Source organism: Chaetodon trifascialis, chromosome 13 (assembly GCF_039877785.1).
Source record: "Chaetodon trifascialis isolate fChaTrf1 chromosome 13, fChaTrf1.hap1, whole genome shotgun sequence".
NCBI classification, from domain to species: domain Eukaryota; kingdom Metazoa; phylum Chordata; class Actinopteri; order Chaetodontiformes; family Chaetodontidae; genus Chaetodon; species Chaetodon trifascialis.
Genome location: NC_092068.1, coordinates 17,780,884 through 17,797,385, shown reverse-complemented (window position 1 = coordinate 17,797,385; position 16,502 = coordinate 17,780,884). Strand labels below are relative to the sequence as shown.

Genomic DNA, 16,502 nt, shown 5'->3' with positions numbered 1-16,502 from the left:
ACCTAGTGGGCTGTTTGTGGTGAAAATGTCTGAGTAGGATGGATGGATGGTTGGATAAATGGATCAGCAAGGGGGGTCAATAATTTCAAGGCTCAACTACCTGACACATTAGAAGTGAGAGGGTTAAAGAAGCTGTAAAAGTGCTCAACGGTCACGTCCTTTTAGTGTAAATCGCAGCATTTTGTCAGCCCGCAATAATGATGGTTTTCAGATGGCTCAGCATGGTTTTCACTGGCTGCACAGAGAGCTGCATATATGTGTGAGTTTAAGTGTATGCATATGTGTGTAAGAATGAGAGCGGGATGTAGAGAAAGCAAATATATGCACTCCTAGCATGTATGGGAATGCAACCATATGCGTGTGTGTCCGTGTGTGTGCGTGCTTGCGCATATGTGTGTATAAGAAGGTATGCGTTTCCGCTGCCAGACAGATCCTGAGTTAACACTGTTGTTACATGTGGTTGGATCGTCCTCCCCTCTGCGCTGGGGCTCAGAAAGCTGTCAGGAACACAATTGATGACACTCTTAAATCCTATATCCTTATTTGTGTCAGATGGTATTCCCTAATAAATATTCTGTCCAGAGCGCACAGGACACAGAATCCTTCACTCTCTCTTTCCCTGGTTGTTGCCTCCTTCAGTGCCAATAACAGAATTCGATTCATATGTGAATGTGTGTCGATGTGACTTAGTGCAGTTGTGCGTTTGCACACCTGCGCGAGTGCAAGAAGAGAGACGGACAGCGAGAGACAGAGACAGAAATAGACAGAGCATACATGTGAAATAGATTCACCTGGAATCTGCGCATGTCTCGTGGATTCCCTGCATTCTTCAGACAGTTCTGATTGCACTTGAGAAAGAACTTTAGGAAGAATCTGAAAGAGAGCACAAAACAAAGGCAAAGACCATTGATTATTATGCCTTTAAAGCTAAAGTAAGAAATAGCAAAGTTGTGGGAATATTTAAGAGAGAATTATCAAACACTCCCACGTCTGATTCATTCATCCATTCAGTCAGAAACCAAAGTGATGTTACACTACGTGTCAAAGTCGCCTTATTTATCAGTCCCTCAAAATCGAGAGCATCAGTCTCTTTGTCATCTTATTCGCCTCACCTGAGTTCATAGGTCTTTCCCAACACCCATCTGCCACTAACATACAGGAAGTCACTTGATATTCCACCCACCTCTTTAATCCCAGGACACCCCCTGTGCAATTAAAGTTCTCCTGTTCAATAGGGAAGCAAATGAGGCCCACCTGTGACCAGGTCTTGTTTGAAGAGCATCAGGGATAAAGGACCTAACAAGGTGAGAGCGCGCCACAAAACTTATAGTCCTGTCAGGCAATTAGGCGGACACTCCTGGGACCACCGTATGCCACACACACAGACACACAAGCATAACGTAGACACACACCCATGCACTTGTGGGTGGGTGAGGCAATTATGCCACAAATTACAACCTGGCTAATCGTCTCTGAACAAATGTCACGTCTGAGTGAGATCTGGGCTTGGTTAGTTTGTAAGCTGCCTTCGTCTCTCACTTTCTCGGGGGTTTGCGCAGAATTTGTTGCTAAAGCCTTGTATTGAGAGCTGAATATCAGATGTGGCCCCATAGACATAAAATAGTTAAAAAAGAGGAAGATTAACAACAAGGCCAATAAGAAAAATTGTTTCATACGCAGCCCATTGTGTAAAATCTTACACAACTCCACAGAATAAACAATGAAATTGACTTGTTTTTGCAAATTCTCCCCACAGAATCATGACTGATTGTGCTTTTGCTTTCTTCCGATTCATTATAAACACCGTGCCATGATATTTATTTTTCATCACATTGCACTAGCATTACTATATGCAATACTGTGGTTTCCATTGTAACACTACCTTGGCTCACAGAATCACAGCGGCTCATTGGATTACCATAGATTGCACCATAGATTGCACGGCCATTTCATTCAGCTAAATACAGTGGCTTGTGTGGCCTGCGAGGACGCTTTTGCAACACTTAAGACTTCTCGTTCGCCCAGTGGGATCCTGGCCAGGCCATAAATCAGAGTCTGAAATGACCCTTCTAACCCTGGCCACATTAACACATGCACTGGTCATTTAGAAGCGTTCTTCGATAGACTCCTATACCTTGTGCTTCACTGAGGGCCCAGGAGGGAGAGGAGAGGTGAGAAAATATTTTCACTCCACATCCAAGGAGCTTTGGCTCGGACATCAATAAAAGACGTTTTAACCCATGCCAGAATGCTGATTGCCTGTCGGCGTGTGGTGAGGCCATAAAAAACCTGACTTGTCATTAGTGCATTTCGCTTGATTGTGTTCACTGTGTTTTCGGGTTGCATCTGTTGGCTGATCATCAAAATGACCATTATGTACTCTAATTCCCTGACCCTGTTTTTATTTCCCCAAAGAGTCATAATGTAGAGCAGCAGACATCTGCGGAAAGCAGACCTGAAATACGACTTTTATTTGTCTGTCGCCTCTCATACAGATTGGGTAAGGCCACAGTGTGTGTTTGTGGGTGCGTGCGTGCGTGTAGATGTGCGCGTGTGTGTGCATGTGCGTGCCCATACATCACCCGTTGGTCGACAATTTATGTCAGAACAAGAGATAGAATACATTTCCCAGGCAATGCATTGACTTCATAAAAGAAACACATTACTTTCAGAGTTAGTCTTGTCTCTTTTCTCAGATACTTTAATGCTTTTACATACTGTTTCTACTACAGCGAAACCAAAAGTTAAGAAACAATAAACACAAGAAATTGAGTGCCCACGCTATCATAAAGTAGCTCCTTTATGTTTACTGTTATGAAGGCAATTACGCACAATTTCTCTGCTAAAAAGATAAGCTTAATTTTCATAGTCCGCAGCAGTGGCAGCGCTATAGCATCCATTACATTTGAGTTGGTTAAGATTCTCTATGAGCACAGTGCAAATTGGTCCTTGGTGAACAGGAGAGCAATTAAGACAAGGCCCCTCTCTCTCTCTTTTACTTCTTAAATATCTACAGAAGTTTGTGCTGGTGTTTTGGCACGCACAGAGACAAAAGGAGGTTGTTTAATTGTTTTTTAATGGGATATCAAGTCGTCGCTGCCATTAGATGTTGGCAATGGAGGGCAAAGGGGGATAGAGAGAAAGAATGAACTGCAATTAGGTTTGATTAAAGCTATCCTTCTCAATAATCAGCTGTTCTGACAGGACAGGGGGACCCTGGTGGCCGCTGAGATGGAGGAAGGTGTTGAGTGATATTAAGGCCAATGAAGGGGATATTAACATGGCTAATTAAAGCTCTTCCAAAGCCGGGCGAGGAGGCTCTCAGTGGACCGCACTGGATGAAATAATCGGCCAAGGCAGCTATCAGTTGGAGGAGAGAGAGAGAAAGGGAGTGCGGGAAGGGGTGGGGTGTAGTCCATCTGAGGGAAGGGGGGAGTACAGGGAGGGATAGTGGGAGGCGTAAAGGAAAACTATGAAGTGTGAAGAAAGACAAAGAGGAAGACATCGACAGGCATATAGAGAAAGACTTCCAGCACAGCCGTGGAAGCTCATTTTGACATCAACCCTCTCTGTCTGCATGCCCGAAGTCTGCCAGTATAACTAAGACCTGACATCAGCTTTTATCTCCGACAGCTAGTCATACAGGTCCACAAATCAACGTTAAAACAATCCTGCTCCTGCCTTGGTCTAAGGCAATTAATACGATTCTCCTGTAGTACCTCCATGCTCGCCCACTGCCGAAGCTACTAATCATGCCATAATGATTTCTCTCCCTCTGGTCAAAGGGGAAATAGATTGTCTCTTTAGTAATGCAGCAGGCTCGGCGCCTTCCACTCCCTGGCTTCACAGACCCGGTAATTGAGGAGAAAAAGGCCGACTTTGGCACTTTGACTGATTTGAGGGCTGCTAGACCCTCTTATCTTTACTCTGATCATTTTAGGCTGACACTCAAAGGAAGACCCATCGCCCTAATTCTAGCTCACCCTCTCCCATCATCAAACAGAGAGGGGAATAGGGAAAAAAAAGAAGAGAGAGGGGAAAAAAACAAACAGGCGAGGTGAGGAAGGCCTTCTCTCATTTGAATGGCCAACTTAATTGCAGGGTTGATGTCACTCATGCATAAATGTCCATCCCTTTGATTTGAGTGAAGAGGGCAAATAAGGATAATGTTGTATTATTAAGAAGGCTCCATCGACAGCGGAGGCGAGCTCGCCTGTCAATTTCATTCATTTTTTCTTAGCCATTCATTTTCAGATTTGGATTATTTTTAACGGCTTGAAAATTTTTAAGTCTGCGCTGAATTATTTTCACTCGCTGCTTTCTTCTATCGTGAAAGTATGTTTTTTTTTTCTTCGATAGCACACCTTGTTCTTATTGTACAAGAACAAGAGCTCCCCTGTATTTGCTTAGGCCGTTACACAATACACTGACAGATGGCCACAGTATCTGTAAGAGTCAGGTATTGACAACTCTAAGCTCCTGATTGGTGCCCCGGCACTAATGACTAGCATGCAGTGTCCACAGCCGGCAGCCATGACAGTGAGGTCATCCGTTGCAGGGCGGTGAGTATCGATCACCACCCAGCTCCAGCCCATCACGCCCCAGCTGCCTCCCAGACTCAATGGGCCCCTGTTACAGGAGCCCTGTAAGAAACGGCTCCCAACACCAGACTACAATCTGCTGACACCAGATCTCTACGCTGAGATAGTAGTACACGGGTCAATAGCGTATCGGATTTCCAAAACGCCAGGGTCTTAATGTCAAGCCTCCTGCCTTCCCTACCTACTGCTCCAGTTATTAGGCACTCCACTGAACTGCATTCAGATCCCTGTTGTGACAAGGCCGAGCAGGTAAAACGAGAAATAGAGACACTTATAGATCTTAATCTTCCCGAACACTTATTTATGCAACTGAGTGGTCTTGGATATATGTGCCAGTTAAGTCCCTGGGAGGCCGAGCCGAGCCGCGCGGCCATTTCTGTCGTATTCTGGCTCGCCGCTGTCTTCTCTCGTCAAGCGGAGCTGTTTTTCTCGCCTTAGCTGAAGTAAACCACAGCACATTAACAATATTTGCTCTACCCCTGTACAAGCGCCGAGGGACCAGACCCGCAGATCCTATCACTTCTTTATCAGGGAACAAGTGCCTCACTATCCAACCTTATTGGGTTTGGGAGATTAACCCCTTCCACGCTCGAGCTCTGCCCATCTCCTGCGAGAGCAGCAAGGCAGATGTCACTGTGATTATTATTGTTCGACATCAAATATCCCAACTACATGTCTCGGAGAATTTATTGGGTATTTCCAAGGCCTTTTTTTTGTTTTATTCCTTTATTTTTTCAGCTGCTATTGTCAGTTCATTTTGTTGTTTCATATTTCATATTTTTGTCGGCGGTGTGTGTGTTGCGGCGGTGTCACAAATAATTTATGTGCTTCCTCTGCACCCTAAGATGTAGCCGTGTCCCTCCATTCATCCCTCTTTACCCTCTCCTCCACCATCCCCCTTTCTCTCTAATGGGCAGAGTGGCATTGACATTATTTCACTTGAGGATCCCTCACTCTGTCAATCCCTCTTCATTTGCTCCATGGCTACAGGACTCATTATGGTACCTCTTCCTCCTTCCTCCTTCTCTCTCCTACTCTCACTCATTCTTCTCACCTCCTGTCTCTCTCTCTCTCTCTCTCCCTCTCTCTCTCTCGCTCTCTCTCTCCGGACACTGTTAGTTTCTTACTTAAGAGAATCGCTCGTCTTCACAAATGGTTCCACGTCAAACCCACTCCCAGCAAGACCCACTGATTCCCTTCAGGCTTTGGCACAGGTTTACTGTAACAGATTAGACGTAGACTCGGAGCTCCTGCTAACTATCCATCACTTGCTAACAGTGGACTAAGGCTGTGCGCTTTATGCAGCTTTAAGCTCCAGCCCGCCACATACTGCATGTTTAGCCCCGAGCTTTCTCTCTGCCTCTCCCATCCCCTCACATCAAGATACTGCTGAGGCTGTGTACTGTTGCACGCTGCTCTTTGTTTTACTCTGAATACGCCTTTTCTCTACCAGGACTTTGAACACAATATAATAAGACACAAAACATAAATAATTCTGCATTGTTGTGTCTTGCGCAGCTCGATTGTAAAAACGAATCAAACACTGGTTGCCGCTATAGAGCCAACAACATCTACACCCAAACCGGAATTCATAAATATTATTGAATCATCACGGGCGCCATAAAAGCCGTATGATGATGATCACTGATAATGACTATGACGCTCTGGAACGATGTCAGTCATGAGGTTGCTGACATTATAAAAATAATCATGCACATTAACAATGCAGTTCTCAGGAATATTTACTCTGCTCACCAGCTGGACGGCAGAGAGGTATCTCCAGGTTATTTTTGCGCAGGAGGAGAAATGTGGTGCTTTGATTACTGGTCAGCACTGGAGCTCGGGGCCTTGAGGAAATACCAGTCAGCACCTCCCTGCACTGGTGAGATGGAAGATAAGCATATGTTGGAGTAGCTGGCCTGGGTGAATAGTAGTATTTAGGGTGTTGGACGTGGGGTTCTGGAAGGCCCCAGACCCAGTCTACAATGGGAGCTATACAGTGCCGTCTCTCTCCTATGGCACCTTGGAGTGATCAGATCCAGACAGGACACAGAGGAACGCAGCTGTACAGGCAAGGCCAGCAGGGGGGCTTTGACCGTTTACTGACAGCCATGCTGGATCCAGCAGGCCCGTGGGGGCTTATTTGCATGTGTGTGTGTGTGTGTGTGTGTGTGTGTGTGTGTGTGTGTGTGTGTGTGTGTGTGTGTGTGTGTGTGTGTGTGTGTGTGTGTGTGTGTGTGTGTGTGTGTGTGTATGTGCATGTGTTTGTGTGTTTTAGATATATATAGGTCAGTGAGTCAGTGGTTTTGCTGTCTGTCCATGCATGCTCAAATGTATGCGAGTGTATTTCTACATCATATTATTACTAATGTATAATACATACATCTAAAGTGGCTGTCAGGACTGGTCAGTCATCATAAAACATGAGGCAGCCACTCTTGACATCGCCACCACATTAACGCGTTCACAGAAGAAGAAAAAAAAAACACCCACTGTGGACTGTCATGTAGGCAGGGGGGATAGAGACAGAAAGACAGAGAGCGGGTCGGTGCTTAAAGCTAACAGGTAACCTTTCTGTGCACCTAGGACAAAGGCAGGGGGAAAAAGAAAATGTCAAATTAAGAGAGGCCAGGCAGAGAGACGTGGCTGCCATATTTGTGTGAAAGCCCAGTGCTGTTGGCAGCAGAGATGGCTGCTTTCTGATTCATCTGGGGCCGTATGGCAAAGCTTTGTCAGTCTGTGCGAGGTATAAATAATTCAGGGTGAGAGATGGCAATTACAGGGCCCTGCACAACCAAAATGAATATTTTATAAGGACTAAAACTGCCCTGGAATGAATCACACACATGGAGTCACACACACATACACACACACCCCCCCACACACACATAAGTATAAGTGAATGTGTGCACACATACACACGCAAGCACACACATACTCAAACACACACACACACACACACACAAAGGTAGCACATAGTATGAACCCTTAGCATAGCTGTTGTATTGTTGACAATATAACTATTATATTATATAAAGCCCTGCATTGTGGGTTAATAATTTTTAATGTGCTTGCGTGTGTGATTTCTCAGAATATTTGGTTAAGGGTGAAGGAGCCTGTTGGATTTGTTGTTTTATTATTCTGTTGTAGAAAAAAAAAAAAAAGGTGTCTACCAACACAAATAAATATACCTGTTTAAGATTTTACTATTCAGTAGCCCCATTTGAAGAAAATAAAAATAAAAGCAGTACGTGTTGTCAATATATAGTAAAGATCTACACAAAAAACAGTCTCTGGAGACTCAGAGCCTTTACTTTTGACCCTGTAAATATGGTCTTTGTGTGTGAGCAAGAGGGAGGGAGGGGGGCAAAATGCTAATGGGAAAAGATTAAACCCAAAAGCCGCCTGGAGCATTTACCTCTAAAGGGTTTTGTCTGTCAGGTTTCCTGCAAAACTCTGTCTTTATAATTCTGAGACAAAAAATAACATTGTTCCCTAGTCCTGAGGAGCGCAGTGGCTTGGTTGAATGGCCATTGTGTGCGCCTAGCTAATGATACCTTAGCTTTTGTGAGAGGGAGGCCAGGTAGGTCTGTGACATCAGCGCAACACAAGTGCCTCTCTGTCCGGATGTTTAGGGAAGGATTTCGTCCATGGTGGGAAAAGAGTATAGAGAATAAACAGGTCCTGTTTTTGAACCCCTCTTCCAAAGACAGGGGTATCCTGAGAAAAAATACAGTGCATTTAAAATACCTCTTTTTTCCCCATTTATAATCATTACTTTTATCTAATTATGTGAATATAATACATATACATCAATATCTGGAAGAAGTGCTTCAGCAGAGAATGATGTAATTCCAGCCTTTTTTTCTTCCTCTTTTTATTTCTGTGGGAGTGTGGGCGTTTTATTTGTCAGTCCAAAGGGAAGATGGCAACCCTCTGAGGGAGGAGAGACCCCAAGCATGAAGACACAGATCGCATGTGTTGGAAAAAGTGACAGCGCGGCAAATGCTAAGAGAAAGCTGCTTCCTTACCGAACCGCACACTGTTAGCGATATAGCTAGCTGTTGTGAAGGCAGCTGACAAACCCGTAGCGTGGCATGTCTCGCCCCGTTTGTGAGTTTTCAAAGAATATGATTTGCAAATAACATGAGTCTCTGGGCATAGACTGGGCATGTAAGTACGGTGAACAAAGCCCCCCTGCTCTGCTGAGGGAAACCCTTACTTGTCAGCTCAGTTCTTTGTCAGGAACCTGACAGATAAATAGACAGTGTTTTGCCGCTCACTCCTCCTGCCTTATGTACACAGAGGCGTGTGTCTGCTTCCACATACAGGTTGACTTGCTTTAGGGGAGGAATTTGTTAAAAGATACCCCACCGCTTCTCAGGGCAATGACTGAAAATATTGTGGGCCACTTCAGACGGCCTCAAACAACAAACAATGGGGGCTGATGTGTAACCAGATAAAACACAGATCGAATAGCTGGGTCTAAGCACCACTACAGGGCTTATTTTTCATGCAAATTACTACTAATGAGCTTCCTGAAATCTGACTAATTATATCAAAGTGATTTCTTTAATTAGTTTGTAATAATTCCTCGCATAAACATCATAGTAAACAGATTAAGCTATATAAAAATATCAATTTGTCACACTTTATATGAGATGCTGTGCAGTTGACGCTAATCTTGCTTCTCCAAAATGCCAGAGCAAACATTTATTAAAGAATTAAATATGTACTTAGAGAATGTTTGGTAACATTAAGGAAGCACATCTTTTGCACATTTGTCATGCTTTCCCCACAATTATCTCTCTAACATATAAGAGAGAATAATAAAACATAGTGTAGTGAGTGTAATGACTTCCACGTACGAAACCGATGAGAGAGAGTCAAGTGAATAATTCAGCGTTGAAACGTAAAATACAATATATAGTTCTTTTCTTAAAAGTCGTAAAATAGTGCGTGAATATCTCAAGATAAAACAGCGGCAATGTTATTGTAATCCGACATCAGGGATTACACCACTGAGTGACTGGAAACACTGCATGTCAAATCCAAATACCTATTTGAAAAATAACAGACAACTCCAGAAAAGATAAGAAATTGCATTTATCTACCACTTTGCACCTCTTGTTAATCCAACAACATTCCTCAAACCCCTGAAGAGTAAAAATATCTAATGTACTACCAGTCACAAGAGAACTCATAGGACTACCGATCTTTCTGATACCCTCAATCTGCACTGAGATGGATTAAACATTCAATTTGTTACTCGCCAGACCACCACCTAGGTTCACCACTTACCATACAAATGGAAAACACGCTAGTAATCTATTAGCCTGCCTGGCCTGACACTGTATTATGTTGTATTTGTATTATATTTACTTCAGGGAAATTACGATTCAAGTCATATTTATCTTCATGTGGAAATGTGTGTCTAAATGGAAATCACCTATAGTGCGAGTGTGGATGCAGAGCAATACTAATGTGATCCATGAACCGTGCGATTTAGTCACCCTCTATGGATGCACTATGGGCTGATTCTACATATCAAACATGCTCTCCCCCTGTTAAAGCCCATACCCAGAGCCCCTGATGCTGTTTGATAATTATTACGCTTACATTACAACACAAGACCTTGCCTGTGGAGCTGGAAGAGCGGCCCCCCTTCCCCATAAACACACACACACATACACACGTGCACGCGCATGCACGCACACCCTTTGTCATATACAGTAGTAAACAGCTTCCCAGTAAGCTGTTTGCACTTCACTGCCCGCTCTAGGAAATAAAAACAAAGAGCAAATTGGGGGTTTTGCGTCTCAGTGAATAAATAAGGTTGTTTTACTCACAGAATCCATTACCTTTTAAAACATGTGCCTAATGCGTTCAGCCTTTTCATTTTACAAACAAAGCCTAAATTAGGAATTAAATACATTCGTATTTAGATAACGGCATTAGCTTTACGACATCAATGTGAAAAAGTTGGACGCCATCCATATCATTCCCATGCTTCCATTGTTACGTTAAATTGCAATATTAATCCTGGCTCAAACCAAGGTACTGTAGCTTTTATGCAGTACACTTGAATTATGCTATTGAAGTAATTGATAGTGATTCAGTCATTGAAGGTACTAATCCCATGATTCAGTTCATCTCTCTCAGTGCCATTTACCTCCAGATGTTTAGAGTTTGGGGTAATCAATAAAGAGGGAATAAAGATTGGCATTCACAATACTCCCCTTGACAAGCTCCAGCCGAATGTTTGTCAAGCAAATTAAACACACTTAGACTTTTCACCTGCTCCTACAACGACACCACATATGGCCGTGAAGTTAAAAATAAGAAACTCTGCATACATTACCATGCATAATGCACAACTCCCTCCATTTAATATGCAAATTTTGTAAAATATTACTGAATACCTTCTGTTCGGAATGAATAAATTTGAATTGCAATTAGAATAATCTTGTATAATTAATGAAAACTGTCAATTTTGGTTCCGAAGTAATTTGATTAGCATGTTGATAGGACACTTATCAAGTTCAGTAAACTGTTAGATTAAGAAGATGAAAAAAAAGATTCTAAGGATATTTTTCTCAACGGCTCTGACATTTTCCCTTGGCATTGTAAACAAAGACAGTAGCTGGCAAACTTCCTGAATCGAGGGGCGAGAAAGGGAGGGTGGAGAAACAGAAAAAGAGAAATAGAGACGAGGACAGAGATAGAGAGCCTCTTGAGATAATCTGTGAATCTCAGTCCACAGATGAAAAGGAGTCTATCGTCAAGGCTCCTGAGTGAGCTACTCATCTCTGCCCTCTGCTCTCCAGCTAAGCCCAAGTTTATGGGATTTATCTCGTGAACCATTTGTAGTTTTCACATCACATGATGAGTTAAAAACAGCACACAGCTTTTCTAAATGTTTCGAGGCTAAAAATGCAGAGTTCTCAGCTAAAACCCACAGACAACTGATCCCAGTCTGCAATTCATCTGAGAGTAGCTATCTATTAGCGATCAACAAATTGATGTACGCCATTGTTGTATTGTATAAAACAGAACCATCTGTACTGTCTACAGATGAACAGAGCTAGTGACCTCCTTTTCCCCTCTCTTTCTCTGCTCATTAGCTATCCTGAACCTCTTTCTCTCCTGCTTTCAGTTTTCAAACCCCCAAATGAGACCTAAATCGCTTGCAATACAGGTTAGCTTGAGGAAGGGGGGGGGGCAAACATCTGTCGTGCTAGGTACCCGCACGCAGCTCGGGGTATCTCCTGCGAGGAACTTTGGGGATGTTTAATTCATAAACGCTGTCATCCATGTAAACCTCCTGATTTCATAATGACTAACTCTTGGTGGTTTAATTAATTTAATAATGCCTTTCAGAAGCCATAAATGAAAGGGTCTCTGAAGTGGTGCATTAATTAGCCGGCGCCGATGCTAGCCCTGTCAGACTGGTGGCTGTCAAAAGCAGGGCAAAGCGGAGGATGGGCACAGCTGACGTCCTGAGGTCAGAGGTCATGCCAATCATGCTCCTCACCACACTTAATGAGTCATAATTTGTGTCGAGTATACACATGTATCAGGGTCAACCTGTGGTCATGTCCATAATTCTCTCCCCTTGCTAGACTACATGAAAATAACTGGCCGGGCGACAAGGTAGTTACATTCTCGGTAATAAGCTGTGGCATGGCCACATTATGTTGCTACTTGTATTTACATGGCAACCTCCTCTAAAGGCGCAATCCATCTGAGCTTTGCCTTTACCTTTTCATAAGGTCGATGTCGTTACTGCCGACGTCTTTTGCTTTAATTACGATGTTATGGCTTACTTGTTCACAAGGTTATAACATAGAATAAATCAAACTTCATTAAAAGTCTCAGCAAGTCAACGCATGAGCACACAAAATCATCACAGAGCCAACCAGATTATATTCCAAACTAACTCTGTGCATCTCATAAAGAGGTTGTTTTCCTTTTTCATATTTCATAAATATGAACCAGGGAGGTTTGTGTCTGTGCCTGTCCATTTATTACCATAAAAATCAGCTGACTGAAGTATCTCACTATCTGTGGAGGCAATTAACTGTTTTGAGAGAATGCGTAATACGGGACTTTGTAATGGTATCATTTGGAGTCAAGGCACAGATGCGCCGTGCGGAGCCATACTGTAATTAGAGAGAAACGCTGTACAGGTTTTCCACTAATTAGCAAATTATGCTGAAAATAGCATCAAGCTAATTAACAGTTATTATGGCATTTTTGAAAGTATGACTTTAATTAGCAAAGTCCTGACGCAGGCAATTTCAAACTCGTCTCCGAGAAGATGAGGAAGAAAAGAAAAAAAAAAACATGGGGCATGATCAAGAAGATACCCAGATTATTATGATGCCGTCAAAAACTAAAGGAAGAGGAGAAAAAAACAGGAGGGGAAAAGAGAGACTGAGTGAGTGAGTGAGGGAGGGAAGGGAGGAGGAGGAGGAGGAGGAGGACAGGCAGGGGGGGTAAAGCTTTTGTGTGTTGTGTCTGAATCTCCATCCAAATGAGAGGACATGTGTGCTGTGCCACGTTGCCAAGAGGAGCCCTGAGCCGTGTGCCCAGTGTCAGGTGGCAGCGGCTCACCCCTCAGCTACCAGGCGAAGACGAGAGTGAGCTCAGCTGGTGCCCACAGCCACTCACTTATTCTACTCCGCTGCACATTAAAGGAGCCCTCGAGTGGAGCCAAGCAACGCCAGCCAGCCAACCTGACAACAACACTCCACCTCCTCCTCATTTCCAACAGTTCCTCTTAGCACTTCCAGGGACCCACCTTGGACCTAATGACGCTCGGTGACAGCAGATAAACCTGAAGCGTTCTGCATCCTCTTTAGTCTAAGAGCGAAAAATATCTTCTCCGTCGTTTTGGAAATGCCGCGTGGAATAACGTTTGGGTCACCCGTTGACGTCGCAGTTGTCGATACGGCGGACGGACGCGAGCGTTTGGGAGATGTTGGGTGGGAAATTTGTTTTTAAAGGCACCTGTGCGGACGCTTTTGAATGGAGGAAGTGTCACCAGTGGAAGTGAGGAAAAGAGCAAAAGAGGAGTGGAAGAGATGGAGGAAGAGAGGAGAGAAGGAGAGGGGTGGACTGAAGGGTCTTTGAAGGCCCAGTGTGTGAGAGAGAACAGAAGTGTGCCTAGCCCCAGGCAGCCTACGGCTCAGGCCCATTAGCTAGACTGACCTTGCCCGCGCCTTTGTCTTTGTGCTCTCCTCCCGCTGCTTCCCCTTCTCAAGCATTCCCTTTTTGTTGTCTCCGAGCGAGATTGGGAAGGGGGCCATATCTTTCAGCTTTCTAAACCTCCCAACCCCCCCATCTAGCACTCCACCCCCCGACACATACACGCACACACACATACACACCCACGCCTTGCCTGGAGCTTGTGCCCCAGAGGGCTCAGTACAGTGACACCCCTAGCCGGTGGCCACCTCTGCCCCGACGAGAACTTGGCTGGAGCGGTCAGTGCCCTGAAGACCCCCAGAGAAAATGCTACATATCAGGGGGCCCAAATCATGGCGCTGCAGGCCTCGCATACGTGCACCCACTCTGGGCAGCCTGCCTCTTTATTGCCTGCCTCTCATTTGAGAGGATGGAGCTTGGCTGCCAAGTTTTGACACCGCCACATATGGCCTCCTCCATCAATCGGACTAATCAAGCATCAAGGGGAGGCAGGACCAGCTTAATTGCCAGCCAGATATAGCTGCTCTCACTTGACGTGCAACCTGAAATAGAAACAGGTCTGAGGAGACATGACGGAAGATAAATGAATACAGCCATTGTTCTAATAATTATATCAAAATACACTTCTTTACTCTTACTCTTAATCCACACTCCACGCAAACAACGGCTAATGCAATAGATCCTGTTATTTCAACACGGCAAATCAACACTATTGCAAATATTGCCTTAATATAGCGTCATCCACTCATTAAAATGTGGATTATGTTCACATTTGTAATGTTTGGTACCTCAGGTTAGAGAAGTGTACAGTAAGTTGTTAGGGAGTTTTGTTCCCATGCAGGCTGCAGTGCTCGGCTCCTCCAGAGTCCTTGAGGCGTTCTGCCTGCCTCTCTCAACTTCCTGTTTCCCTACACCCCCCACTGGGGTAGCAGCCACGGAATAACTTAGCACATGGAATGAGGAGGAGAGATCAACAGCAGTGATCCATTCATCTTGAGTTTCTCCTGTCACTCTCTCTTTCCGTTTGTAAACACTGAGGGTCTGTGGTCAGAATGGCCTTTTGTCCACTGTGTTTTTCTGCGTCCCTCTCTTATTCACTTCAAAGGTAACAAGTGACAGATGTCTGTCTTCTCTGCGGTCTTAAACACTGAGGCTCCGCGATAGCATCTGGGCTGAATGTCAAACTGTGAATCTTCCCTAAGAATGCACTGTGGTTATGCCAAGCTCATTGTTATTAATGTCAGGGACACTGCCTACAGAAGTATTTAAGATACTCCCTGTAGTTCACAGCAGGGCGCACAAGGGGCGGTGGAGGGGGTGGTATGTAAAAATGATGGACAACAGTTATTAGAAAAAATATTAATTTTGATAACAAAGGACAGAGTGAATGGATGAATGGCTCAATTATATCGATATCAAGGCTTCCTGGTGGGCACGCAACTTCGCAAAGAGTGCGACTCTGCATGGATCAATTAAGCCACAGGATGTGATAAAAACAAAAGAAATATAGAATTTGTTAAAACAGAGGTTTAGCTGGAGTTGTGGGAACTTAAAAAAGAAAAGTGGCAAAGGTGGTGGTGTTTTGAGCTTGTAATCACAGCACGGTGCTGTGTTTATTTAACTTTCTCATCTCCGTCGCTGCCTGCTTTTGGTATTTTCATGTTTAATTGAGAAGTGTGCTGCCGGTTTCTTCAGCCCATCTGCCGAGTCCCTTCCTCTTATCAGACTCATTCCTCAAACTGACAGCTCTCCCTTTCTGCATATCTCTCTTTCACTCCTGTGCCACTACACCACTGACTCCTCTCTCTCCCGCTCCCTGTCCCTCTTCAATCTGTCAAAGCCGGATATGAGTAATGACAATGCATTTTCCCGCAAATCAAACCAATAAGTAGAAACATGCACAGGCAGCCTAACAAGAAAATTCTGTATCGAGGCTATCGCGTCATGAAACCGTCTGTTGTGTGGTCCAGGTTTTTCTCTTTTTTTTCTCCCCCACGTCTAAATCACCGCCTGTCAGACGCAACATGTGTGTCATTGTATCCCCCATCAGCGTGTTTCATTGTACACAGTACCACCTCTGAAGAGCTGCCTCTTATCAGTCGAGTGTCAGAAAGCCCCCAGCACCACCACCTCCTCCCGCTGCCTTTCTAAATGCTTTTCTATTAAGAGCAGTGTTGTGTCCCTCTGATAGCGGCAGCTTCTCCACTTCATCATTCATAATCCCAATGGGCATCAATGGACTCTATTGCCTCGCCATCCACACCAAAGGCTTAGTCAGTCAGTGCAAATGAAAACAACCTAAATGAGAGTGAGAATCTGAGGAATTCACTATAAGAGACATGGAAATGGCCCAATAGGCCAAAGCACTCCAGTCATGAATAGTCCACTCCACAACAAGGCAATGGCGATACCTCACATGTTTGGAGTGGGCTTCCAGTCTGCTTTCATTCTTTCTAGATGGCAGACAACATATGGAGGGCATTTCACAAGTGTAAAATGGCACTACTTTATGTGCTTTGTCTTTTAAATGCTGTTCTATTTTCGCTAACTGCATGGTATGACAGAGGAAAAACAATAAATTCCCCGAGGTGGACAAGTGCTCTGAAAATCAGGGAATGAGAGCCATATGAGAAAACAAGGAGGAAAAATATCACAACATTATGGCGACGGCGTAGGCTAACTTTCACTCAG

At 44.2% G+C, this 16,502-nt stretch overlaps 1 protein-coding gene across 8 annotated transcripts in view; it reads right to left on the bottom strand.

Moving 5' to 3' along the window:
- Positions 1-16,502, bottom strand: part of LOC139340873 (transcription factor COE3) — a 67,851-nt gene that overhangs the window by 27,162 nt on the left and 24,187 nt on the right. For all 8 annotated transcript variants that reach the window (XM_070976971.1, XM_070976967.1, XM_070976968.1 and 5 more), the window contains exon 7: positions 792-873. In XM_070976971.1, coding sequence (XP_070833072.1) covers positions 792-873 — 82 coding nt within the window. The remainder of the gene's footprint in view (positions 1-791; positions 874-16,502) is intronic.